Source organism: Ranitomeya imitator, chromosome 8 (assembly GCF_032444005.1).
Source record: "Ranitomeya imitator isolate aRanImi1 chromosome 8, aRanImi1.pri, whole genome shotgun sequence".
Lineage (NCBI taxonomy): Eukaryota > Metazoa > Chordata > Amphibia > Anura > Dendrobatidae > Ranitomeya > Ranitomeya imitator.
In genome coordinates this window covers 84,549,431-84,577,412 of record NC_091289.1, presented here as the reverse complement: position 1 = coordinate 84,577,412, position 27,982 = coordinate 84,549,431, and the positions used below count along the sequence as shown (strand labels likewise).

The 27,982-nt window shown below is 43.1% G+C and overlaps 1 protein-coding gene across 2 annotated transcripts in view; it reads right to left on the bottom strand.

The window, feature by feature from the left end:
- Positions 1-27,982, bottom strand: part of SCYL3 (SCY1 like pseudokinase 3) — a 418,614-nt gene that overhangs the window by 356,253 nt on the left and 34,379 nt on the right. The window contains exon 2 of one of the 2 annotated variants that reach the window (XM_069737140.1): positions 1,903-2,088. The exons of the other annotated variant lie outside the window; for it this stretch is intronic. Coding sequence (XP_069593241.1) covers positions 1,903-2,088 — 186 coding nt within the window. The remainder of the gene's footprint in view (positions 1-1,902; positions 2,089-27,982) is intronic. 2 annotated transcript variants of the gene reach the window in all.

Below are 27,982 nucleotides of genomic sequence, written 5' to 3'. Positions count from 1 at the left end.
ATTGTTTCGTAAATTTTATTGAAAAAATGAAAAATTCGCTGATCAACTTTTAACCCTTATAACTTCCTGAAAAAAAAATATTTTGGTTCCAAAATTGTGCTGATGTATAGTACACATGTGGGAAATGTTATTTATGAACTAATTTTTGTGACATATCTCTGATTTAAGGGCATAAAAATTCAAAGTTCAAAAATTGCTAAATTTTCAAAATTTTCGCCAAATTTCAGGTTTTTTCTCAACAAATAACCATAAGTCATATCGAAGAAATTTTACCACTATCAAAGTACAATATGTCACGAGAAAATCTCACAATCACTAGGATCTGTTGAAGCGTTTAAGATTTATGACCTCAAAGTGACAGTGGTCAGAATTGATAAAAAATGGCCTGGTCAGGAAGTTGAAAACAGGCTTCGGGGTGAAGGGGTTAAAGTAATGATGGCCACTCGTTTTTTTCTTTACTTAGAATTTGTATTATGGCAAGAAAAAAAGCAGCCAACAGTCTATTCAGTAGGACTATCAGCTTTGTATCCACCAGACTTCTGCACAACAAACTGATGGTCCCAACCCCATTTATAAGGCAAGAAATCCCACTTATTAAACCTGACAGGGCACACCTGTGAAGTGAAAACCATTCACGGTGACTACCTCTTGAAGCTCATCAAGAGAATGCCAAGAGTGTGCAAAGCAGTCATCAAAGCAAAAGGTGGCTACGTTGAAGAACCTAGAATATAAGACATAATTTCAATTGTTTCACACTTTTTTGTTAAGTATATAATTCCACATGTGTTAATTCATAGTTTTGATGCCTCCAGTGTGAATGTACAATTTTCATAGTCATGAAAATACAGAAAAATCTTTAAATGAGAAGGTGTAGGCTTAGCTCACCTTCGATTTTGGGGGTGACAGGTTCCCTTTAAAAAGAGAAAACACAGTAGTTTGACAATAAATGGCTTCACCCAACCACTAACCGTGAGTGGAGAAAAAGTTTTGGTGTTATTCATATTCTCTGAAAAAAGGCCAAAGCAAAAATTCTGCCGGGGTATGTAAACAACTGTAAATCAGGGATCTTGCTGTGCATGTAGCTGCAATACTACAATATTTTGCTTAAATGCTGCAGCCTCTGACTCCCATGCCCTTTTTCTAGGAAACTTTCTCATGCATAGGACACATGGAAGCACTTATAAAAGAGGACATGTGTATTGATCAATTAAGCTATTTGGTTCTGTGCGCGGTCTGAGGGAAAAAAAAACCAAAACAAAAAAAAAAGGACAGTATGTGGACATGTACAACAAATATTTGAATGTAGCTTAAGGCTTAGTGGTCAGTGTGAAAACTGCAAGTTTACAGTTTGTTTTTTTAGCGGATAGTCTTTTTTGTCTGTTTATCAAAAGTTTTTAAAAAAATGTAGTATAAAAAGCTCATTTAATCAAGTACTTTCTGATGATACATTCCCTTTAAAAGTGGTTGTCCAGGTTTGGTACAAAAATCTGCAGTCACATTATTGACTTGTGAATCCTCACATGGTGCAGTGAGCACTGTCCGGTTTTCCAGTAACGGTGCTGGAGAGCGGTGCACGGTCTTGCTTAATACAAGTGAATTGAGCGAGGTCGCGCAAGTCTAGTCGCAATGTGGCCGGAAGTTTGCAAACCCCATTGTTGTGGTCATGTGACTGCCTGATATCATCTCTGGCACCAAGTAACTGCAGCTCTTCATGCCAAACCTGGACAACAACTTTAAGCACTAATCTCAAAAACACCTAAAATTCTAAGCAAGTGTTCATCATTGCCTGATACAGCATTTTGCCATGTTGTGTTACCAAGGACTATGCTTATAGATTTATAATTACACATTCAATTTTAGTTAGGAATACTGAAATATAGACATTTCTGAAAAAAAGTTTACCCTTTCATGTAGGAATACTAGTGCTTGCAGAATATCATATATTCCAGAACAGATTTCATCGGCTGAAAGCTTTTGGAGAAGCATTTCCAGGGGCTGCACTCGCTCCGTCACAAGGTAGATCCCATCCTCCTCCATAGTAAAAGACAAAAATCGCAGAAGACATGGGTGACGCAATGTTTTCAAATGCTTTAAGAGAAAAAAAAAAAAAAAAGAATCCAATTTATTGCTATTACCTTAGAGAAGGATATACATATACAGAACTACCAGCTGATAACTCCCACAGATGTCCAGAAAGTAGACTAGTTTTATCTGTAATTTACGAGAAGGCTTCAGCTATACAAATAATGTGTCCGCTACAGCCAGGTACACACTAGTGTTCAGCATCCTATTTGTTTATCTGAATAACGGAACAGAACAAATCAGAACATATTTTATGCAAAACAAAACAACTGAATGACCCCATTCATTAACCCCTTTACCCCCAAGGGTGGTTTGCACGTTATAGACCGGGCCAATTTTTACAATTCTGACCACTGTCCCTTTATGAGGTTATAACTCTGGAACGCTTCAACGGATCCCGGTGATTCTGACATTGTTTTCTCGTGACATATTGTACTTCATGATAGTGGTAAAAATTCTTTGATATTACCTACGTTTATTTGTGGAAAAAAACGGAAATTTGGCGAAAATTTCGCAATTTTCCAACTTTGAATTTTTATGCAATTAAATCACAGAGATATGTCACACAAAATACTTAATAAGTAACATTTCCCACATGTCTACATCAGCACAATTTTGGAACCAAAATTTTTTTTTTGTTAGGGAGTTATAAGGGCTAAAAGTTGACCAGCAATTTCTAATTTTTCCAACACCATTTTATTTTAGGGACCACATCTCATTTGAAGTCATTTTGAGGGGTCTATATGATAGAAAATACCCAAGTGTGACACCATTCTAAAAACTGCACCCCTCAAGGTGCTCAAAACCACATTCAAGAAGTTTATTAACCCTTCAGGTGTTTCACAGGAATTTTTGGAATGTTTAAATAAAAACATTTAACTTTATTTTCACAAAAAAAATTTTGTTTTATTTTACCAAGGGTAACAGGAGAAAATGGACCCCAAAAGTTGTTGTACAATTTGTCCTGAGTACGCCGATACCCCATATGTGGAGGTAAACCACAGTTTGGGCGCATGACAGAGCTCGGAAGCAAAGGAGCGCCATTTGACTTTTCAATGCAAAATTGACTGGAATTGAGATGGGACGCCATGTTGCGTTTGGAGAGCCACTGATGTGCCTAAACATTGAAACCCCCACAAGTGACACCATTTTGGAAAGTAGATCTCCTAAGGAACTTATCTAGAGGTGTGGTGAGCACTTTGACCCACCAAGTGCTTCACAGAAGTTTATAATGCAGAACCGTAAAAGTAAAAAATTATTTTTTAGCCCCCAGTTTTGTATTTTTCCAAGGGTAACAGGAGAAATTGGACCCCAAAAGTTGTCGTCCAATTTGTCCTGAGTGCGCTGATACCCCATATGTGGGGGGGGAACCACCGTTTGGGCGCATGGGAGGGCTCGGAAGGGAAGGAGCGCCATTTGGAATGCAGACTTAGATGGAATGGTCTGCAGGCATCACATTGCGTTTGCAAAGCCCCTAATGTACCTAAACAGTAGAAACTCCCCACAAGTGACCCCATATTAGAAACTAGACCCCCCCAAGGAACTTATCTAGATGTGTTGTGAGAACTTTGAGCCCCCAAGTGTTTCACTACAGTTTATAACGCAGAGCCGTGAAAATAAAATAAAAAATTTTCCCACAAAAATTATTTTTAGCCCTCAGTTTTGTATTTTCCCAAGGGTAACAGGAGAAATTGGACCCCAAAAGTTGTTGTCCAAATTGTCCTGAGTACGCTGATACCCCATATGTTGGGGTAAACTCCTGTTTGGGCACACGGGAGAGCTCGGAAGGGAAGGAGCACTGTTTTACTTTTTCAACGCAGAATTGGCTGGAATTGAGATCAGACGCCATGTCGCCTTTGGAGAGTCCCTGATGTGCCTAAACAGTGGAAACCCCCCAATTATAACTGAAACCCTAATCCAAACACACCCCTAACCCTAATCCCAACGGTAACCCTAACCACACCCCTAACCCCAACCGTAAATGTAATCCAAACCCTAACCTTAACTTTAGCCCCAATCCTAATGGGAAAATGGAAATATATTTTTTTTTTAATTTTTCCCTAACTTAGGGGGTGATGAAGGGGGGTTTGATTTACTTTTATAGCGGGTTTTTTTAGCGGATTTTTAGGATTGGCAGCCGTCACACACAGACGCTTTTTATTGCAAAAAATATTTTTTGCGTTACCACATTTTGAGAGCTTTAATTTTTCCATATTTTAGTCCAGAGTCATGTGAGGTCTTGTTTTTTGCGGGACGAGTTGACGTTTTTATTGGTAACATTTTCGGGCACGTGACATTTTTTGATCACTTTTTATTCCGATTTTTGTGAGGCAGAATGACCAAAAACCAGCTATTCATGAATTTCTTTTGGGGGAGGCGTTTATACCGTTCCGCGTTTGGTAAAATTGATAAAGCAGTTTTATTCTTCGGGACAGTACGATTACAGTGATACCTCATTTATATCATTTTTTTATGTTTTGGCGCTTTTATACGATAAAAACTATTTTATAGAAAAAATTATTTTTGCATCGCTTTATTCTGAGGACTAACTTTTATTTTTTTGCTGATGATGCTGTATGGCAGCTCGTTTTTTGCGGGACAAGATGACGCTTTCAGCGGTACCATGGTTATTTATATCTGTCCTTTTGATCGCGTGTTATTCCACTTTTTGTTCGGCGGTATGATAATAAAGCGTTGTTTTTTGCCTCTTTCTTACGGTGTTTACTGAAGGGGTTAACTAGTGGGACAGTTTTATAGGTTGGGTCATTACGGACGCGGCGATACTAAATATGTGTACTTTTATTGTTTGTTTTTTTATTTAGATAAAGAAATGTATATTTATGGGAATAATATTTTTTTTTCTTTATTTAGGATTTTTTTTTTTTTTAAAACTTTCCTTTGTCCCGGGGTGACATCACAGATCGCTGATCTGACAGTTTGCACAGCACTCTGTCAGATCACCGATCTGTCTGAGAGCACTGCAGGCTTACCAAGCGCCTGCTCTGAGCAGGCACTTGGTAAGCCACTTCCCTCCCTGCAGGACCCATATGCCGCAGCCATCTTGGATCCAGGCCTGCTACAGGAAGGGAGGTAAGGCTCACAGTGCTCACAGTGCCTACAACAGCTTCATTTAACTGAGTGGCTGTCGGGGTTCCTTTAAGGCTACAATTTTTGGGGAATTCGGCTAGAATCCTGATGCAGTGCTCAGCGAAGAGCTCTATGGAAGTGTGAATCTAGCCTAAGAATGATGGGATCCATCTACTCTAAGGAAATAAATCTAATATTTTTAGTCATACGTATCAAATGTAACTGTCTCTCACCAAGTGGTTCTGGGTCTCATTGCAATGATTCAGCTGACGAATCAGCGATGGTCAATATAAGAGTGTGGCTTCTTTATGGGAGAAATAATTTTCATTATTGGGACCACAAAAATCTCTAAGAATGTGAAAATGTGAATATGTCATGTGACCTGAATGCCTATACAAAAGCATAAAGGGAAAATAAGTATTTAATACACTGCCAATTTTGCATGTTTTTCCACCTACAAAGAATGGAGAGGTCTATAAATTTTTATTGTAGGTACACTTCAACTGTGAGAGAGACAGAAACTAAATATATTTTTATATGTCGTATATACTTGAGTATAAGCAGACCAGAGTCTAAGCTGAGGCAACTAATTTTGACACGAAATACTGGGTAAGCTTACTGACTCGAGTATAAGCCTGGTATGCATTGTCCCCTCATCCCCATCCTGGTATGCATGGCTCCCCCATCCCTGTATGCATGCATGCATGCATGACTTTCTCCTCTATCCTTGTATGAATGATTCATGTTTTAAAAAAAAAAAAACATCCTATTTACCTGCCTGTGCAGCCTCGGTGACACTGCATCCCATTCGTTCTGGCACCAGCAGCTCTGTCTTCAGGCCGAGCGATCACGTGGCACTGCTCATTAAGGTAATGAATACGCACTCCACGCCTATGGGAGTGGAGAGACGTGCATATGCATTACCTTAATAAGCGTGGTCAGATGATAACTCGGCACAGAAAGAGCTGCTGGCGCTGGAACGAAGGAGATGCAGTGCCAGCGAGGGCATGCTGGTAGGTTAGTAGGATATGTGCAGGAAGCTGGCGGCTGGCACTGTGTGCTATTACAGCAGTGGTACAGGCTTTAGCCACAGCCGCCGGCTCCTGCCTCTGAACCGCTGCTCCCCCACCCCCGCCGGCTTCTGGGACAAATGACTCGTGTCTAAGCCGAGGGGGGAGTTTTCAGCTAAAAAAAACCCCGGTAATTAGATCTACCGGAAATTGTATTTCCAGGAATCCATCCTGACAGCACCATGAAGTACGTCCTTATCCATAGTGGGACAGGAAACCACGAGTTTAAAAGGACCCTCCCCCTACCACCCTTCGGTGATTTTCCAAAGTAACATCTGGATGCATGCAAAAAAGAGAATTTTATTTGAAAACACAACTGTTCTACAAATGTTACATCACATAAGTATGAGGTGTTCTTGTAATAGGGAGGGAACTAATAGTGCTGTCAGGATGGATTCCTGGAAATACAATTACCGGTAGGTCTAATTACCGTTTTCCAGGCCACCACCTGACAGCACCATGGAGAAGTACCAAGGGAGATTTGGTCCTAGGGTGGGAGTACTGCTTGAAGCACCTTCCTACCAAATGCTAATTGAGATGACACTACATCTCATTTGTAATGTTTAGAGAAGGTACTGATACTAGACCAGGATGCAGCCCTACAGATCTGTTGTACTGAAGCCCCCCCTTTTCCTGCCCATGAAGCGGCTACAGCTCTAGATGAATGAGCCTTAAGACTGTCCGGGGGACTCTTTCCCTGTGCCTCATAGGCTAGGCTAATTGTGGATCTGATCCATCTCGCAATGGTTGATTTTGATGCCTTTCTTCCCTTTTTTGGACACCTATAAAAGGACAAACAAATTACTATCCTGTCTCCAGGCCTTAGTTGCCTCCAAGTATCTGAGTACTGTCTACCTAACATCCAAGTTATGGTAGAAACGCTTTCTGATTTTTAGGGAGCTGACAAAATGAGGGAAGCATCACCTCCTGATTCATATTTGAATCTGAGACAACTTTAGGGAGAAAAGCTGGATCAAGTCTTAAAACCAGTCTACCATCGAACACCTGTAAATAAGGATTTTGAACTGTCGTGTCTCCACAGAAACTACAGAATTTTCTCCATATTTTTAAATAAATCACGGAGGTCACAGGCTTTCTACTTGCTTGAAGAATAGAAATAACCCCCTCTGAGAGACCCTTAGCTTTCAGGATCTGGCGCTCAGGATCCAAGCTGATAACTGGAGGTTCTCTGGGTTTTGATGTAGAATCGGACCCTGGAGAAGTAAGTCTCTTCTTTTTGGAAGGAGAAAGGGATCTCCTATCGACAACTTCTTCAGTAAGGGAAACCAGCTCCTCTTGGGCCAGAAAGGAACCACAAGGAATGACCTGAGCAATGTCCTCGAATATCTTTCTGAGAACCCTTGGAATCAGTGCGAGAGGAGGGAATGCTTACAACAGACCCCTGCTCCATGACTGTAAAAGGGAAAATAAACTCCAAGCAAATGTGGCGCTAAGCACCTACGGATTTTTCGAATGCATCCACTTCCAGTGAAAAATGTTAATAAAAATTCATTTATTTTCTCAAAATAAAATATATGTCAAATATTTTTAAAATATAGTACAACGCGTTTCGGCTTTTATTACAGTGCAGCCTTCATCAGGTAGCAAAAAAAACAAAAAGAACAGACATACAATAAGCACTATAAAGTGATGTTACAACCTCCAAGTTTTCTTATTTATGAGGGTTCATAGAGGGGATTAGCAGGGCGGGACCGGGGATCAGGTTCTCCTTTCCTGATGAATAACTACATGGTAGCCTCTAAAGAATAAGAATATGAAAATATATATTATATATATATATATATATATATATATATATATATATATATATATATATATATATATATATATATATACACACATACATACATACATACATACAAATTTAGTACTTCTATTCTATCCAAAATTAGCTTTTAAATACATGGTGTTACATTGTTACGAACAAACATAACATAAGTATAGGTATACACAATTATAAATATGATTCACTCTAATACTTTTTCTATTTTACCGCTATTGTCTCTATATGAATCAATTCATCCCATGAAAAATACATTAAAGAAAAAAAAAGAAAAAAAAAAAGGATTTCGTTATATTAACCCATGTGCAAACGACAGCTATCTATAACAAACCCTTACACATTCTCTACTACATCATTAAGTCCATTTGGATAAAGGCTTTGTAACCTATATATCCAATATGACTCCTTGCGGTTTAATAATTTGTTCCTGTTATTAGCCCATTTTGGTATATGCTCCAACGGTGTGACCGTGATGCAGAAGCATTTATTGTGCTTCAGCAGGAGGTGACGGGACAGACTATGTTTAATCTGCCTGTTGCTCCCTTCCGCATCCAGCATTCCTTCTTGTCCTTTTGGGGTTTGCACCTGCAGCTTTTTGAGCAGATCCCAGGACGTCATCTGGTGAGGTTTCTTGTCTTCAGTCGTCATGTAGTAGCCGTCCGGCTCTACGACCTCTTCCACTTCTCCATAATTGTCTTCCTTTGGCTGCTTCTTTGGCTGCCATATCCACCATGTTATTACCCCGTGCCTCTACTGTGTTCAGTTTTCCATCTGCTTTGACTTTTAATGCTGTCACCATTTTTGGGAGTTGGAGTGCATCCAGCAGGTCCTTGATGGCTCCATGATGCTTCATGGTTGTTCCGCTTGCTGTGATGAAGTCTCTTGCAGTCCAGACGGATCCAAAGTTGTGTGCTATGCCATGCGAGTACCTTGAATCGGTATACATTTTCGCAGTCTTGCCTTCTGCAATCTGGCAGGCCTTCGTCAGCGCTATCAGTTCTGCTTTCTGGGCTGACAGACTAGTCGGCAGACTTCTGGACCACAGGATCTCTTGATTGCTGGTCACTGCACATCCCATGTGGAATCTTCCTTCATCATCTGCAAATCTGGAGCCTTCCAGATAGAGGATCAGCTCTGAGTTGGTCAGTGGCTTTTCTGCCACCTTGGGTAGTCCTGCTGTTTCCTGTTACATGATGCTGAAGCAATCATGGTCATCCGTCCGGAGCAAATCCAGATCCCTGTGGAAGGTATCATGCAGATTTTGATCAGAATTTTGATCTGAGGGTCCATATCTGTATCCCCCTTGGGAGTGGGAGTACAGTGGACGGGGTGAGGAGTAGAGAGCACTGGAGGAAAAGATGCCTGACGGAGAGATGTTTTGGCTGGGTTTGGTTGAGAATTTCTGAGATGTCATGCGGAACCAGGATTTCCAATCTGCAATCCAAGAATGAGGTCAGCAGTCTTGTCCAGGAGGGCCAGTGCTGCAAATGCTGCTCTCATGCAGGAGGGGGCTTCCCTTGCAACTGGATCCAGGCGAGCTGAAAAGTAGTCCAAAGGTCTCTGCTTTCCCCCCTGAAGCTGCTTCAGGACTCCAGCAGCAAGGCCTTCTTTTTCCATCAGGTAGAGACAGAATGGCTTCTCGTAGTCAGGTAGGCCTAGTGCTGGCGCTGAGACTACAGAGCCTTTTAACTTCTTGAACGAGCTGAAGGCTACATCTGTCAGGAGGAACGGGGTTACGTTGACAGTCATACAGAGGCTGCATTCGGACTGAGGCATCAGGGATCCAGGCTCTGCAATACGAAACTAGACCAAGGAAGGCCTGTAGCGCCTTTGGAGTTGTTGGAGGAACCATCTTCTCCACTGTGGTCTTCCGGTCATCTGTCCGGTGTTTCGTCTGGTAAGCAATACAGTGTCCCTGGAAAGTAACTCGCTTCAGACACCACTGGACCTTGTTCTTTGAGAAATTGCATTGCTGCTCTGCCAGGTAGAGTAGGAGAGAAAGGAATGGGCTTTACACGTGCACAAAGGATATATACAGATAAATATGACACATCAACATGGTAATCAGAACAATCTTTAGAATTTCATAGATATACTCAATATATAAAAATAAATATATATACCATGTAAACTACAACAAAGGAATTGTAGAGCCTATCATCAGTTACTACATAGACAACGACAAAAAAGATGATCAAAAGGCCAAATATTACTAATAAAATCACAATTTTTATTGAAAAACATTATAAAAAACATACAGCAAAGGTGCACAGAGAGAGACGAACCACTCCAAAAATCACTTTCACCCATATACACGCACAACCACGGAAAATAGAGTAATGTCCAAATCTATCTGCTATGTCCTAGGAAACAGCTGTTATTATAAATAATCTATATAGTCGTCCTCATAATAGGACACTCCACATACACCTATAATGGGCAGGACATAAGTCCCAAAGTATGTGCTACCTATATGTAAAGCTCTATCACATCTCCCGGGCATAGATACATCCACCGCACAAATAGAAAATGGTACCCTTTCAAGGGGCCTTGAAAAAGGAGACCGAAACGTGCGTTGGGGCGCACGCGCGGCTACGGGTGTTAGAGTCACATCCCCCACTACCATACCAAGGTAATTATGTGCATGGCTGTTTATAATATGTAGCCTCTTGGTCGGGTACCATTTTCTATTTGTGCGGTGGATGTATCTATGCCCGGGAGATGTGATAGAGCTTTACATATAGGTAGCACATACTTTGGGACTTATGTCCTGCCCATTATAGGTGTATGTGGAGTGTCCTATTATGAGGACGACTATATAGATTATTTATAATAACAGCTGTTTCCTAGGACATAGCAGATAGATTTGGACATTACTCTATTTTCCGTGGTTGTGCGTGTATATGGGTGAAAGTGATTTTTGGAGTGGTTCGTCTCTCTCTGTGCACCTTTGCTGTATGTTTTTATAATGTTTTTCAATAAAAATTGTGATTTTATTAGTAATATTTGGCCTTTTGATCATCTTTTTTGTCGTTGTCTACGTGCACAAAGGAGTAGATTGTCCACGTATTGTAGCGGGGTTACTTCTGCATGTTCTGTGACCCAGTTGGCGAGGACTGTGGACATTGCTTTGGTCAACCGTGAAGGGCTGTTCCACTGTGGCATAACTGTCCATGTGTGCTGTCCCCCCTGGTGTGTTAAGGCAAACAGGTACTGGTCATCCGGGTGAAGGGGAACACTGAAGAAAACATTAGGCAGGTCAGTCACTGTGAACACTTTTGCTGTGGCAGGCACATTTGAGAGCACATTTGAGAAAGACCAGAAGAGAATTCCTTCTTTGATGCAGCCTGAGACGGCATGGTCAGAGCAACAGTGCCATCTCCCTGTACAAAGGTTGGGCGGGGCTCACCACATACTGTGCAAAAAAAAAAAAACTCCCTATACCATGAAATCTGCTGAGAGCAGACTGCACATGCCAAATATATGGGGAGGCGCTGATGGCTTAATAAATTTCCCCATTTTATGCACACAAAAATTACTTCCTGGTTTGCTCACATATCTTTCTGTACCTCCTAAATTATGTAAACTCTGCTGCTACTTTATACCATGTATTAGTATTCAGCAATTTAACATCAGCTAACTTCCCTTATTTTCCTTTCTACGTCATGCCACTCCACAGCTTAAAGTCTGCCATTCTTATGGATTTCACATACTTTATACCTTCTAAAATTCTTCACATACTTAACACCTTCGTGTTTTGCCACTCTCTGAGGGTCAGTTTTCTCATCAGGAAGTAAAACACCCTCCTCCTACCTGGCCACCATATTTCCCATTGCAAAAATAAAAATAAAAAAAACAACAAAAACTTCAAAAAATTTGTATATAAAACACAAAAACCAAAAAGAAAACCTTCAAAAAAGCATTGGTACAAGAAGTTGAAACCAAAAGAAAAGAAACCATCAAAAACTTGGTATACAACCAAAAGCATAAAACCTTGATACCGAAAGAAAAAAAAAACTTTAAAAAGTAGAAAGACAGAAGGAAAACCTTCAAGAGTAAAAAGTTAAAACGGCTTTTTTTTTTTCCAAAACTCTCTGCGCTCAAACGCAGTCACACACACTTCCCCGTTTCTTATGCTGCTATCTCCAATGTCACTAAAATCACGTATCTGAAAACAAGTATGTCACAGCAAAAAAATGATAGATACCATTTAGTTTCACCTCTTCAAAAATAGCTACACCATAGCCAGCACTGCAGAAACAGGCAACTTAGCAAAAAAAAAAAAAGATGTATCCGTGTGATTTACAATGGATATATCTTTGTAGCAGCAGAAGGGGAAATAAAAACCTTCCTTTACAATTGTATGCTCTTAAAGCAGCAATACGTGACTCGAACCAAACAGAAACAGACGTCCGGGAGATGCCTTTTTATTATTCTGTGGCAGGTGCTAACTGCTCTTGGAAACAGACTATTGCCAATCGCACTGGGCACACATATGCCCAGGGTGCCTGAGTGAGGAGCACAGCAAGCGGAAATTCTACCACCCTCCGGTCCAGTCGTCCTGACTGGCCGCCGGCAACAGGAATCTGTGGCAGCCCTCTAAGCCATCGCCATCCGAGCCTGGAACATGGGACTACCTGTCTCACCTGCTGCACGGGAATCTGTGATAGCTTATCGAGCGATTTGACCTCCTGCCATCTGTTACCCAGCCACCACAAACAATCCAACTGTCTCCCGGATCTTACACAAACATGGAACACATACACGGCACACAGCAGACACCTTGACTTATATCCCAGGGTTTGGATACGGGCTTGGACTTTACACTACCTGGGAATGCCTTGGTAACCACACCTGACCGGCAAGAGGTATAGACCCAGACTGGGCACAGGGGACTTTCAGGTAAGATAACATTTTCTTACCTTACTTATGGAGCTGCGCAGTCTCCGTCCCGTGAACCAAGGCTGTGGCCAACACCTCCGTCTCTCCGGTCAGCAGGGTCCCGTGTGTTTCGTCCACGCCTCGCGGTTCGCGCCAGTTATGGAAATTTGGTTTGGATAAATCTATCCCTGTGTGTGCTGCGGCCGTTCCCAATAAGACTGAGTATTTTGAGCGCTCAAGGAATGAGACTGCACACCATTGTGTTAATAACATTCCATCAATACTGATGATTTATTATACATACAGTCATGGCCAAAAGTATTGACACCCCTGCAATTCTGTCAGATACTACTCATTTTCTTCCTGAAAATGATTGCAAACGCAAATTATTTGGTATTATCTTCATTTAATTTGTCTTAAATGAAAAAACACAAAAAGAATTGTCCTAAAGCCAAATTGGTTATAATTCCACACCAAACATAAAAAAGGGGGTGGACAAAAGTATTGGCACTGTTTGAAAAATCATGTGATGCTTCTCTAATTTGTGTAACTAACAGCACCTGTAACTTACCTGTGGCACCCAACAGGTGTTGGCAATAACTAAATCACACTTGCAGCCAGTTGACATGGATTAAAGTTGACTCAACCTCTGTCCTTTGTCCTTGTGTGTACCACATTGAGCATGGAGAAAAGAAAGAAGACCAAAGAACTGTCTGAGGACTTGAGAAACCAAATTGTGAGGAAGCATGAGCAATCTCAAGGCTACAAGTCCATCTCCAAAGACCTGAATGTTCCTGTGTCTACCGTGCGCAGTGTCATCAAGAAGTTTAAAGCCCATGGCACTGTGGCTAACTTCCCTAGATGTGGACGGAAAAGAGAAATTGACTAGAGATTTCAACGCAAGATTGTGCGGATGTTGGATAAAGAACCTCGACTTACAACTAAACAAGTTCAAGCTGCCCTGCAGTCCGAGGGTACAACAGTGTCAACCCGTACTATCCGTAGGCATCTGAATGAAGAGGAAATATGAAAGAATACGAGCACTCACCATTCATGCAAAAAGTGTCCATCCTTTATTGAGGCTTCATAGTAAAAAAGCAGGACATAGAAGGGAGAACCTGTGGTTCCCAACGACGACGGCCGTTTCGCTCTCCGTAGAAGCTCAGGAGAGCGAAACGGCTGTCGTCGTTGGGAACCACAGGTTCTCCCTGCTATGTCCTGCTTTTTTACAATGAAGCCTCAATAAAGGATGGACACTTTTTGCATGAATGGTGAGTGCTCGTATTCTTTTATGTTTCGTTTCTACAGAACTCTTACCCGTTTTCTACGAGCACCGCATTCTTTAGTGGCTTTAAATAACGCTGACTGGTCTGAGGGATCATAATTAGTGGTGTGAGCTGATAGTGCGTCTGCTTCTTGCTTTTGATATCTGAATGAAAAGGGACTGTATGGTAGGAGACCCAGGAAGACCCCACTTCTTACCCCGAGACATAAAAAAGCCAGGATGGATTTTGCCAAAACTTACCTGAAAAAAACTAAAACGTTTTGGAAGAGAATGTTCTCTGGTCAGATGAGACAAAAGTAGAGCTTTTTGGGCAAACACATCAACAGAGTTTACAGGAGAGAAAAAAAAAAAAAAAAGGCATTCATAGAAAAGAACACTGTCCCTACAGTCAAACATGGCAGAGGTTCCCTGATGTTTTGGGGTTGCTTTGCTGCCTCTGGCGTTGGACTGCTTGACCGTATGCATGGCATTATGAAGTCTGAAGACTACCAACAAATTTTGCAGCATAATGTAGGACCCAGTGTGAGAGAGCTGGGTCTCCCTCAGAGGTCATGGGTCTTCCAGCAGGACAATGACCAAAAACACACTTCAAAAAGCACTAGAAAATGGTTTGAGAGAAAGCACTGGAGACTTCTAAGGTGGCCAGCAATGAGTCCAGACCTGAATCCCATAGAACACCTGTGGAGAGATCTAAAAATGGCTGTTTGGAGAAGGCAATATGAAATATTGTGATTAATGCACATATGAATGCTGATTAAGCAATTAAAATGTAGTTATCTGCATCTAGGACAAAGTTGAGACATCTGATCAGCACTTAATACATCTGGCGTCGTTCTGCTTTTTTGGGTGGAAATCACCTAACAGTCTGGCTTCTATCCGTTTGTCAGCCATTTTAAGCAATTGATTATAGTGTATATAGATATATTTGCGTTTATATGAGTATATGATTATAGAGGAGTATACATGCAAGTGAGATCTACATGATATAAATATTTCTATTACAATATCATGGTTTTATAAACAAAGCCCATAAAGAGAATATAATAAAAAAGAAAAGAAGTTTTTGACCAACAAATAGCACATTTTTATCATCTTCCAAAGATGCATAAAAATTCCACTAATCCCCCTGGTCGCCCGATTATATCTGGAATCGATTCCTAAAACAAGTTCATTATCGCATTACATTGATTTTATTTCTTCAAGAAATTGTGACTACCCTTCCTTCATATTTGAAAGACTCTGCACAACTGATTGAGGAATGTAGGAATATAAAATGGCAGGAGAATTACAGCTTTATCACACTGGATGTAAATTCATTGTACTCCAACATTGATCACACACTTGGTATCAGATCAGTAGATCATTATTTATCATTAGTATCAGGATTGCGGGAGGAACAAAAAAGACATTTTTGTTGGAAGGGTTGAAATTCATATCAACGCACAACATCTTTGAGTTCCAGGGTAAACTCTATTTACAGTGCCTCAGTACAGCGATAGGGACTCTGATAGCTCCAAGTTTCGCTAATCTCTTCACGGGGCGTTTCGAGTCCTCATCGCTGTTGTATGCATCTGAATACAAAGAAAAAATATTATACCGTAGATTTATAGATGATTTGATCATTTTCTGGGCCGGGACGGAGGAAGAAGCCTGTAATTAATAGATTCTCTTAATAGCAATAACTGGGACATCTCCTTTACGTCATGCATCAGAAGGGACAAAATTGTGTTCCTGGACCAGGAATTGGGGCATAAAGCGGGGGAAAATAATAAGAAAAACGCACTTCAAAAGCTGTGATGCGAATGGCTACGTGGACTTTAGAAGTGCGCATTATAAAAAGTGGAAAACTAATGTACCATTCAGCCAGTTCTTAAGGATACGAAAAAACTGTACAAACACCAAAGATTATGTGACCCAATCAGCGATACTGAAGAAAAGGTTCAGGGATAAGAAATATCCAGAAAAATTGATCGAGGCAGCATAAAGAGAGAGTTTGGACAAAGTACAGGAGGATTGTCTGCCAAGTAGGAAGTTTCCCTTCCTATTGTAATGCAGAGGAAACCAGAGGGAAAGAATGGCCAGCAAGCAATGAGGAGAATAAGAAAAATCTTTGGAGGGTTTAATTTTATAACAACTTATAATAAAGTATTGATGAGAAAATAAAATATTGGTATATTTTAAAAAAAGATGTGATTCTTGGGAAAATGCTTCCAAGGGAACCGGGAGTAACTTTTAGGAGAGGGGCGACAGTGAAAATTATTGTAGCTCAGAGTAAATTAAGACAGGTTCCAAAAATAGAAAATATGGTAGGAAACAATACCTATGTGAATGGAGGGAAGATGAACACAGGAGTATATAGATGCTCTTCAAACAAATGTAAATGCTGTAAGATCATTAACCATGAAGCTAGGAGTATTCAATCTAATACTACTGGGGAAACAATTAAGATTAAGCAGAGACTCACATGTAGAACGGATTTTGTCATCTACATAGTGACTTGCAAATGCGGGCTCCAATACGTGGGACGAACTTCCCAGGAATTGAGTGCCCGGATGAATAATCACCGCTATAATGCAAAAAACGGGCAGATTAAACATAGTCTGTCCCGTCACCTCCTACTGAAGCACAATAAATGCTTCTGCATCACGGTCACACCGCTGGAGCATATACCAAAAGGGGCTAATAACAGGAACAAATTATTAAACCGCAAGGAGTCATATTGAATATATAGGTTACAAAGCCTTTATCCAAATGGACTTAATGATGTAGTAGAGAATGTGTAAGGGTTGGTCATAAATAGCCCAGTCATTTGCACATGGGTTAATATAACTAAATCCTTTATTTTTTAATGTAATTTTTATGGGATGAATTGATTCATGTAGAGACGATAGCAGTAAAATTGATAAAATATTAGGCTGTGTGCACACGCAGTTTTTTTCGCGTTTTTTCCCCGATAAAAACGCTATAAAACCGCAAAAAAAAAAAAAAACACATACAATAAGCATCCCATCATTTAGAATGAATTCTGCATGTTTTGTGCACATGATGCGTTTTTTTCCCGCGAAAAAAACGCATCGCGGTAAAAAACCGCAGCATGTTCATTAATTTTCCGGGTTTTTTTTTGCGGATTTCCCACTCCAAAATGCATTGGGAAGTGTCCGAAAAAAAACGCAGCAAAAACGCGGCAAAAACGCATGCGGATTTCTTGCAGAAAATGTCCGGAATTCTCAAGAATTTTCTGCGAGAAATCCTGAACGTGTGCACATAGCCTTAGAGTGAATCATATTTATAATTATGTGTATACCTATACTTATAATGTTATGTTTGTTCGTAACAATGTAACACCATGTATTTAAAAGCTAATTTTGGATAGAATAGAAGTACTAAATTGCTCTTTTATATATAAGAAAAATGAGTCTCTTTACAGGCTACCATGTACCGTATATACTCGAGTATAAGCCGAGATTTTCAGCCCAAATTTTTGGGCTGAAAGTGCCCCCCTCGGCTTATACTCGAGTCACGGTAGCGGTGGGGTCGGCGGGTGAGGGGCTGAGGGCGCTGGGGTATACTTACCTAGTCCCAGCGATCCTCGCGCTGTCCCTGCCGTCCCACGGGCTTCGGCGCTGCAGTTTCTTCCTCTCTTCAGCGGTCACGTGGGACCGCTCATTACAGAAATGAATAAGCGGCTCCACCTCCCATAGGGGCGGAGCCGCTTATTCATTTCTCTAATCAGCGGTGCCGGTGACCGCTGATAGAGAAAGAAGCTGCGGCACCGAAGACAGGAGGGGACAGCGCGAGGATCGCCAGGACTAGGTGAGTATGTTATATTCACCTGTCCTCGTTCCAGCCGCCGGGCGCCGATCCATCTTCCCGGCCGGCGCCTCCATCTTCCCGGCGTCTCTGCTCTCTGACTGTTCAGGCAGAGGGCGCGATGACGCATATAGTGTGCGCGGCGCCCTCTGCCTGATCAGTCAGAGCAGAGACGCCGGGAAGATGGAGGCGCCGGAACGAGACGCCGGGAGCTGCAATCAAGGGAGGTGAGTATGTGTTTTTTTTTCTTTATTGCGGCAGCGGCGGCACAAATTTATGTGGAACATCTATGGGGCACAGTGAACGGTGCAGAGCACCGTATATGGCACAGCACAGCTATGGGGCACAGTGAACGGTGCAGAGCACCGTATATGGCACAGCTATGGGGCACAGTGAACGGTGCAGAGCACCGTATATGGCACATCTATGGGGCACAATGAACGGTGCAGAGCACCGTATATGGCACAGCTAGGGGGCACAATGAACGGTGCAGAGCACTATATGGTTCACACCTATGGGGAAATATGAACGGTGCAGAGCACTATATGGCACAGCTATGGGGAAATAATGATCTATTTTTATTTTTGAAATTCACCGGTAAATGCTGCATTTCCACCCTAGGCTTATACTCGAGTCAATAAGTTTTCCCAGTTTTTTGTGGCAAAATTAGGGGGGTCGGCTTATACTCGGGTCGGCTTATACTCGAGTATATACGGTAGTTATTCGTCAGGAAAGGAGAATCTGATCCCCTGTCCCGACCTGCTAATCCCTTCTAGGAACCCTCATAAATAAAGAAAACTTGGAGGTTACAATAAGCACTATAAAGTGATGTTACATGTGTTCTTTTTGTTTTTTTTGCTACCTGATGAAGGCTGCACTGTAATAATAGCAGCCGAAACGTGTTGTATTGTATTTTAAAAATATTTTACAAAATTTATTTTTTTTTTTGGAGAAAAATTAATTTTTATTAACATTTTTCACTGGAAGTGGATGCATTTGAAAAATCCGTAGGTGCTTAGCGCCACATTTGCTTGGAGTTTATTTTCCCTTTGAAGTCGCCACCTATGTGGATCCGAAGCAGGATCAACACATAGTTCTCCAAAGTGAGCTGCACACCTTATTGGATTATACAACATATGGAGAAGAGTTGCCTAAAGAATTGATTCCTTGAGAATCTCAACATGCATTTCTTACCGATAAAAGGTGAGCATAACCACAATTAAAATAATTTTTAACTGTTGGTAAAAACGTATTACGCTCAGAGGAAGCGCCGCACTTGTCTCTTTTTTCCCCTCTTTCCCAAAACCAAGGTATTTCTAAAGTGCTCCATGACTGTCAAAGGGCATCTACTCCTGCTGGGTTTTCTCGGGGGTTCAGAGAATAGAAGGTTCTGACCTTTGTGTTCCGTCTGACCGTGAATAGGTCCACCTCTGGTGTTCCCCAACGCTGGCACAGCTTGCTGAATACTTCCCTGTTCAACTCCCAATCCTTTGCTGATAATTTTTTCCTGCTTAGGAAGTCTGCAATCTGATTCCTTGTACCTTCCAGGTGTACCGCCGAGATTGAAAGTACAGATTTTTCTGTCCATCTGAAAATCCGATCTGCTAGATGTTGCAATGTTGAATGTCTTGGACCGCCCTGATGACAAAGGAAAGCTACCATCTTTGTGTTGTCTGACAATCTTTATGCTTTTGTTCTTCAGTAAAGTCTGCGCTGAAGAAAGGACTTTCCAAACTGCATGCAGTTCTCTGTGATTCGAGGTATTCCTGCTGTCTTCCGAACTCCACTGTCCCTGATAATATCTTCCCTGGACGTGCCCACCCCATCCCTGCTGGCTTGTGTCCATGGTTACTGTAACTTCTGGAGACTGAATCCACGAAACCCCGACTCAGATTTCTGGGAATAATCCACCAATGTAGGGATCTTCTTATCTTTGTCCAGTGAGTTCTGCCTTCCGTCCCAGGAAGCGAGAACTGCCCGCTGTAATTGCAGAGAATGAAACTGGCTCCAGTTGACACAAGGAATGCAGGCTGTCATTAGTCCGAGGATCTTCATTGCATCTCTGATGGAGACCCGGCTTCTTGAGAACTGGCGAACCTTTTATCAAATCTGTCAGTTTTTCTTCTGGAAGAAAAGACTTTCTCACCCTTGAGTCTAGGATGGACTCCTAGAAATCTTATTTTTGGTTTGGGTGCTTATTTTTGGTCTGACTTTGACCAGTTCACGACCCATCCCAATTTCTGCAGCGTGGAGACCACTGATTGACAGTCAACTGAGTTGACTTACAGAATCTGCTACTATTAAGAAATCGTCTAAATAAGGGACTATCGTGATGTTTTGATTTCTTAAATAAGCCACTACCTCTACCATAAGCTTTGTGAATATTCTGGGCACTGTTGCTAAGCCAAATGAAACGGATAATGATAGACCCTTCCTTCTCTCTCCACCGCAAATCTGAGATACTTTTGGTGATCTGAAAAAATTGGCATGTGGCAATATGAACTTTTTAAGTCTAAAGTGCACATTAACCACCTCTTTGTGTAAGAGGGGAATTGTGGACCTAATAGATTCCATTTTTAACCGGTTGTACCCTAGCCATCTGTTTAGGGGTCTGAGATTAAGGCTATGTTCACACGTTGCGTCCTGTCCCTGCGGGTTCTCCCGCAGCGGATTTGATAAATCTGCAGGGCAAACCCGCTGCGGTTATCCCTGCAGATTTTGTCCTGCGGGTTCCGCTGCGGGATTTTACCCCTACTATTGATGCTGCATATGCAGCATCAATAGTAATGTTAAAAATAATAATAAAATAATTATATACTTACCCTCTGACGTCCCGATCTCCTCGGCGCTGCAGGCGGCGGTCCGGTTCCAAAGATGCTGTGCGACCAGGACCTTCGTGACGTCACGGTCATGTGACCGCGACGTCACCGCAGGTCCTGGTCGCATAGCAAACCTGAGACCGGACGGCCGCGTGCAGCGCTGAGACTTCAGAGGTGAGTATATCATGATTTTTTTTATTTTAATTCTTTTTTTTACTCAAATATGGTTCCTGGGGCCTGGAGGAGAGTCTCCTCTCCTCCACCCCGGGTACCACCCGCACATTATTTGCTTACTTCCCGCAAGGTGGGCACAGCCCCATGCGGGAAGTAAGCGGATCAATGCATTTCTATGGGTGCAGAATCGCTGCGATTCTGCACAAAGAAGTGACATGCTCCTTTTTTTTCTGCAGCAATTCCGCGCGTTTTTTTCCGGGATTTTCCGCAATGTGGGCACAGCGGTTTTTGTTTTCCATAGGGTAACATTGTACTGTACCCTGCATGGAAAACTGCTGCGGACCCGAAGCGGCAAAATCGCGGCGGTTCCGCGGTAAAAACCGCATAGTGTGAACATACCCTTATTGTTCTGGACTCCCCTGACGGCATTTTTATGGAGAAGAGGCCCGAGTAATGTCCTTTTCCTATTTCCTGAGGAAGTACTGGACAGATTGCTGTCACATGTAGGAGGTCCTGAATGTCCGACCACATAAGGGAGCTTGAAAAGAGATGGGTGCTTGACACAGAATCTTTCTGGGGGAAGGGCGTCAAATTCTATTTTGTACCCTTGCGAGATAACCCGGAGTACCCAAGGACTCTTGGAAATCTTTTCCCACTCTTCCAGAAATTTTGACAGCCGCCCCCCTACTCTGATGGCGTCATTTCCTTCGGAACCCAGACCTAGAGGTTGAGGAACCCGAATCTCTATTTTTGTTCCTACTTTCTCCCCCTTTGGGATAGCTCCACCTCTCTTGCTTCTCCTTCCCCCTATAGTCTGATCTTTGACTATAATAGGGTCTGTGAAATGGCTGGTACTTTTTACGTTTTTCTTCTGGAAACCCCTTTTTTTCATCTGAGGCCTTCTCTAGAATGTCATCAAGGATGGGGTCAAAGACCCTACCCCCTAAGAAAGGGATAGAGCACAGCTTATTTTAGAATGAATATCTCCCGACCAGTTCTTTAGCCAGCTAGCTCTTCTGGGTGCATTGGATAAAGACTGGCCCCTAGCTGTGAATCTAACAGACTCTGCAGTAGCGTCTGCTAGAAAGCCGGTTGCCTGCTTTAGTAGGGGAAGAGATCTTAGGATAGACTCTCTAGGGGTTCTAACTGACAGCTGTTCTTTCAAATCGCCCACCCACAAATGCATAGCACGCGCTAGATGTTGCTGCTATATTTGTACGGACGACAGCTTATGAACTCTCCCATGCTCTCTTCAAGAGCCCAGCCGTTTTGCGATCCATAGGCTCCTTCAGGTTAGAGGAGTCATCAAAAGGGATGGCGGTTCTTTTAAACACCTTGGCCAGAAGAATGTCTATTTTGGGAACATCCTCCCAGTCCTTGATCTCCTCATGATCAAATGGCAGGCGAAGCCTGAAGTCTCTAGGAATCGATAGTCTCTTTTCCGCCTCTTCACGCCTCTTCCCATTCCTCTAAAATCATGGACCGAATAAGTGAGTTTACTGGGAAGACTTTTGAGGTCTGAGAATGTAGCTCCCCAAACATATCGTCCTAAACTGTCGGAGTAGTTGAGGGCTCCTCAATCTGCATAGTCTGTCTTACTGCCCCCAGGAGCTCATCTATGTCCCCCGATGAGAACAAATATCTCTTCCCTTTCTCTGGAAGATCTCTGCTCAACTCTTCTTCCAGATCTGATCCGGAAAAGCTCTCCTCAGATGACAGATCGATTCCCTCGGTCTTTTTCTGGATCCTTGGGGGTCTGACTGCACGGGCTGGGGGAATACCAAGCCAGATATCGAGGCCTGCACCTCTTCTCTGACAACAGCCCTTATATTAGACATGAGTGAAGCCTGTTCCTAGGCCACAATTCGACTGGTGCATATCTCGCAGAGAGATTTCTGCCAGGAGGTCCTAAAGCCTTAAGGTACCTTCACACTCAGCGACGCTGCAGCGATACCGACAACGATGTCGATCGCTGCAGCGTCGCTGTTTGGTCGCTGGAGAGCTGTCACACAGACAGCTCTCCAGCGACCAACGATCCCGAGGTCCCCGGGTAACCAGGGTAAACATCGGGTTACTAAGCGCAGGGCCGCGCTTAGTAACCCGATGTTTACCCTGGTTACCAGCGTAAAAGTAAAAAAAAAAAAAAAAAAACTACATACTTACCTACCGCTGTCTGTCCCCGGCGCTGTGCTTCTCTGCACTCCTCCTGCACTGGCTGTGAGCACAGCGGCCGGAAAGCAGAGCGGTGACGTCACCGCTGTGCTTTCCGGCTGACCGACGCTCACAGCCAGTGCAGGAGGAGTGCAGAGAAGCACAGCGCCGGGGACAGACAGCAGTAGGTAAGTATGTAGTGTTTGTTTTTTTTACTTTTACGCTGGTAACCAGGGTAAACATCGGGTTACTAAGCGCGGCCCAGCGCTTAGTAACCCGATGTTTACCCTGGTTACCAGTGAAGACATCGCTGGATCGGTGTCACACACGCCGGTCCAGCGATGTCTGCAGGGAGTCCAGCGACGAAATAAAGTTCTGGACTTTCCTCAGCGACCAACGATCTCCCAGCAGGGGCCTGATCGTTGGTCGCTGTCACACAGAACGATTTCTTTAACGATATCGTTGCTACGTCACAAAAATACGTACGCTACTCACCTGGTAGCAGTGTTTTTTCAGGAGCCATGACAGCACAACGAGAGAGGGGATCCGCCCTTCAGGGAGAGGAAACCTACAGACATAAAAAGGGCGGTACCTCTCTCCCACGTCAGTTGTTTCCAGAGCATGAGAGGACCACCTTGGTTAGTAACACAGATGCAGCATATACATAAATACATTTTATTATGCCAGTGAACATGGAATTTAACGCAAAACCAACAGGGTGTTGAAACATCCAAAACATAGGGTAGGGAATCTAAGGGTGCTGTCATGGCTCCTGAAAAAACACTGCTACCAGGTGAGTAGCGTACTTATTTATTCAGTCGCCATGACAGCACAACGAGAGACTTTCAGAGACGAAAGATTTAGGGGGGGATAATAGCTTCCAGCACTCTTCTCCCAAACGTAAGGTCTGAGGAACTACCCAGATCTAATCTGTAGTGTCTAAGAAAGGTAGAAGGAGAAGACCATGTGGCCGCCTTACATATGTCTTCGATCGATACTTCTAACCTCTCCGCCCAGGAAGATGCTACGGCTCGCGTGGAGTGTGCCTTTATACCATCTGGAACTTCGTTGCCACCTGCGGTATAAGCGAGAGAGATCGCCTCCCTAATCCATCTGGCTAGAGTGTTTTTAGATACTCTAAGACCCTTTCTCACCCCTTGATAGGCTACAAACAGGGAGTTATCTTTTTTCCAGGCATCTGTCACTGCAATATATTTAAGGAGGCATCTTCTTACATCTAAGGAATGAAAACTACGTTCCTTATCGTTAGCAGGATTAGAGCAAAATGAGGGTAGGACTACCTCCTGTACTCTGTGGAATTTTGTCACAACTTTAGGAAGATATAGGGGATCGGGCTTCAATATTACCCTATCCTCCCTGACCTGCATGTATGGTGGATGTCTGGAAAGTGCCTGCAGATCACTAACCCTTCTAGCCGATGTGAGTGCAACCAACAGGGCTGTTTTAACTGAAAGGATTTTTACAGGGATGGAATCAATGGGTTCGAATGGGGCTTGCGTTAGGGCTGAGAGTACCAGATTTAGGTCCCATGGGACTAACCTTTGTTTAATAATCGGTCTAGATCTAGTGACTGCTTTAAAAAACCTAGAAATCCAGTGATTACTGGCTAAGTTAAGGTTATATAATGCCCCCAGCGCTGACACTTGAACTCTAAGAGTACTTGTGGCCAAGCTCATCTCTAGGCCTATTTGTAAAAATTCGAGAATCTGGTTTATACATGGTTTTTGGTCAATTTGAGCCCCTGAATATGATAGAAATTTTCTCCACACTCTAACATAAATGCTCGTTGTAGAGGGTTTCCTACTTTTAAGGAGTGTATTTACCAGATTCTGAGAGAATCCTTTTCCCCTCAGTAAGGACCTCTCAAGTTCCATGCCGCTAGGTGTAAGTTGGCTACTTGAGGATGGAGGATTGGCCCTTGGGAGAGCAGATCTGGTAGCTCTGGCAGGATCCATGGTTGGCAAACAGACATCTTCCTCAGCCAAGGAAACCAAACCCTCTTGGGCCAAAATGGAGCTATCAAGATTACCTGGGCCCTGTCCTCCCGAATCTTCCTTAGAACTAAAGGAATCAGATTTAGAGGGGGAAAAGCATATGCGAGCCTGAAGCGCCAAGATATCAGCAGAACGTCCACAGCGTATGGGTTGTCTTTTGGATTTAGGGAGCAGAATTGGTGTAATTTTTTGTTTCCCCTGCTGGCAAAAAGGTCTATCTCCGGACAACCCCATAACTGAATGATCTGATTGGAGACGGCTGGATTTAGCGACCACTCTCCCTGTCTGAGTACGTTGCGGCTTAGATAGTTGGCTTTGGTATTGATACTTCCTTTTATATGAAGCGCCGTCAGGGAGAGAAGGTGTACTTCGGCCACCTGAAAGATATGATTTGCGACCTCCATCAATGAACTGGATCGCGTGCCACCTTGACGATTAATATAGGCCACAGTTACCCGATTGTCTGATAATAGCCTGACGTGTTGACCCTGTAGGGGTACAAGGAATTTATTTAATGCATGCTTTACCGCCAACAGCTCTTTCAAGTTGGAGGAAGAGTCCTGTTCAGACTGAGGCCATAGCCCCTGAACCCAATCCTCTCCTAAGTGAGCCCCCCACCCCTTGGGGCTAGCGTCCGTAGTCAATACCCTAGACACATGATTTATCCAAGGGACCCCCCTGCGTAGATTCGAAGTGCGAGTCCACCAAACAAGAGAATGTATAGTCTCCGCAGAAAGTGTAAATTTACTGTCGAGGTGAGCTCTTAGACGACGAGAATTGTGTAACACGTCCCATTGTAGAGTCTTTGTGTGGAACTGTGCCCAGAGAACCGCCGGGATACAGGACGTAAGAGAACCCAAGATCGACATCGCACTTCTGACCGACACTAAGGGATTATTTATTGCCCTGGTGACCAACTGCTTAACCTTAGCAACCTTTGCGTCCAGCAGGCGACATTCCTGCTGACTAGAGTCTATAACATATCCCAGGAACTCTTGTACTTTTAGGGGCTGAAGACGCGACTTTTTGACATTGATTATCCAGCCCAACTCGTGTAACGCACTCATGACCTTCTGTAGTTGGTCTTTGCAATGCGACTCTGAATGACCCACAATTAGCAAATCATCCAGGTATGGGACTATTAATATATCCTGTTCATGCAAGTGCGCCATAACCTCCACCATGATTTTTGTGAACACCCGGGGTGCGATTGCGACTCCGAAGGGAAGTGCCTGATATTGAAAATGTTCTATCGTGCCGGCTAGTGAAACCGCCACCCTAAGAAACCTCTGATGATCTACATGTATTGGAACATGGTAATAGGCGTCTTTGAGATCTAAGACAACCATAAAACAATGGTTAAAGAGTAATTTTATTGCTGTCTTGACCGACTATTTTGAAGGAGGGTATCAACAAAAAATTATTCAGGCCTTTCAAATTGATAATGGTGCGATATGAACCATCAGGTTTTTTGATCAGGAACAGAGGGGAATAAAACCCCCTACCTTCCTCGCCCGTAGGGACTTTGATTAGAACTTTCTTCCGTTGGAGTTCCCGGACCTCAGACTCCAGCGCCAACTGTTCTGTAGAGGAGGAACGAACAGGTGTCAACATAAATTTGTCCCGAGGAGTATGGTGGAAGTCAAAGGTTAGGCCTTTCCCCACAATGCTTAGAATCCATGGATTGTTTGTAATCCGTACCCAGGCCGGGTAGAAGGCCGAAAGCCTAACCCCCACCTGGTCCGCCAGTCATTGCGGTTTTTTAACATCTCATGAAGGATTAAACATAAATCCTTTACCCCTCCTTCTGCTGCTGTCGTATCTGGTAAATTCTCTGTTAGAGTCTCTATATGGCCTTCTGCGGCTAGACCATCCTCTATTATAGTCTCGTCTGTAGAAGGGTCTTCCTAGGAAGGGAAAGCGTTTTTTATTATCCCCCGCCTTTTCCAATAGCTCATCTAGAACAGGTCCGAATAAGTGAGCTCCTTCACAGGGAATGCCACATAACTTTGTTCTGGCTTGTAAGTCCCCTGGCCAACATTTTATCCATAGCGCTCTTCGGGCTGCGTTAGATAACGCCGAGGATCTGGCAGCCAACCTGACCGAGTCTGCCGATGCGTCCGAAAGGAAAGCTGCTGCATCCTGGATTATAGGCATAGAGGATAATATTTCTGTCCTAGGGACTATCTTTGAGCTGATCTTCGAGGTGACCTAACCATACCATCAAGGATCGAGCGGTACAGGTGGCTGCTATAGCTGGTCTCAAGGACCCAGCTGAAGTCTCCCAAGCCCCTTTAAGGAAGGTATCAGCTTTCCTATCTAATGGATCCTTCAAGTTTCCCCAAGTCGTCAAAGGGGAGAGATGTTTTCTTGCATGCCTTGGCGACTGCCGCATCCAGTTTCGGAACTTTATCCCATGAGGATGAAGCCGCCTCCTCAAAGGGATATCTTCTTTTAAAAGCTGGCGGAAGCGAACCCTTCCTCTCTGGTTTCTTCCATTCCTTTGAGATTAGTGATTTGATTTTGTCAATCACTGGAAAGGCTCTTCGGGACTTCCGCTCAATACCTTTGAACATAACATCTTGAATGGAATATTCCGACTGGGTATCCTCTATCCCCATTGTACTGTTAACTGCTTCAACTAGATGGTTAACCCTATCCAGGGACAAGCAGGCTTGACTGGACTGTTGATCTTCAGAGGAGGAAGTAGACGGAAGGGACCCTGAGCTCAGCTCACCCGAGTCCGAATCTACATCAGATAAAGGGGAGGATTTTCTAACTTCCGTTCCCAGAGACCTGGATCT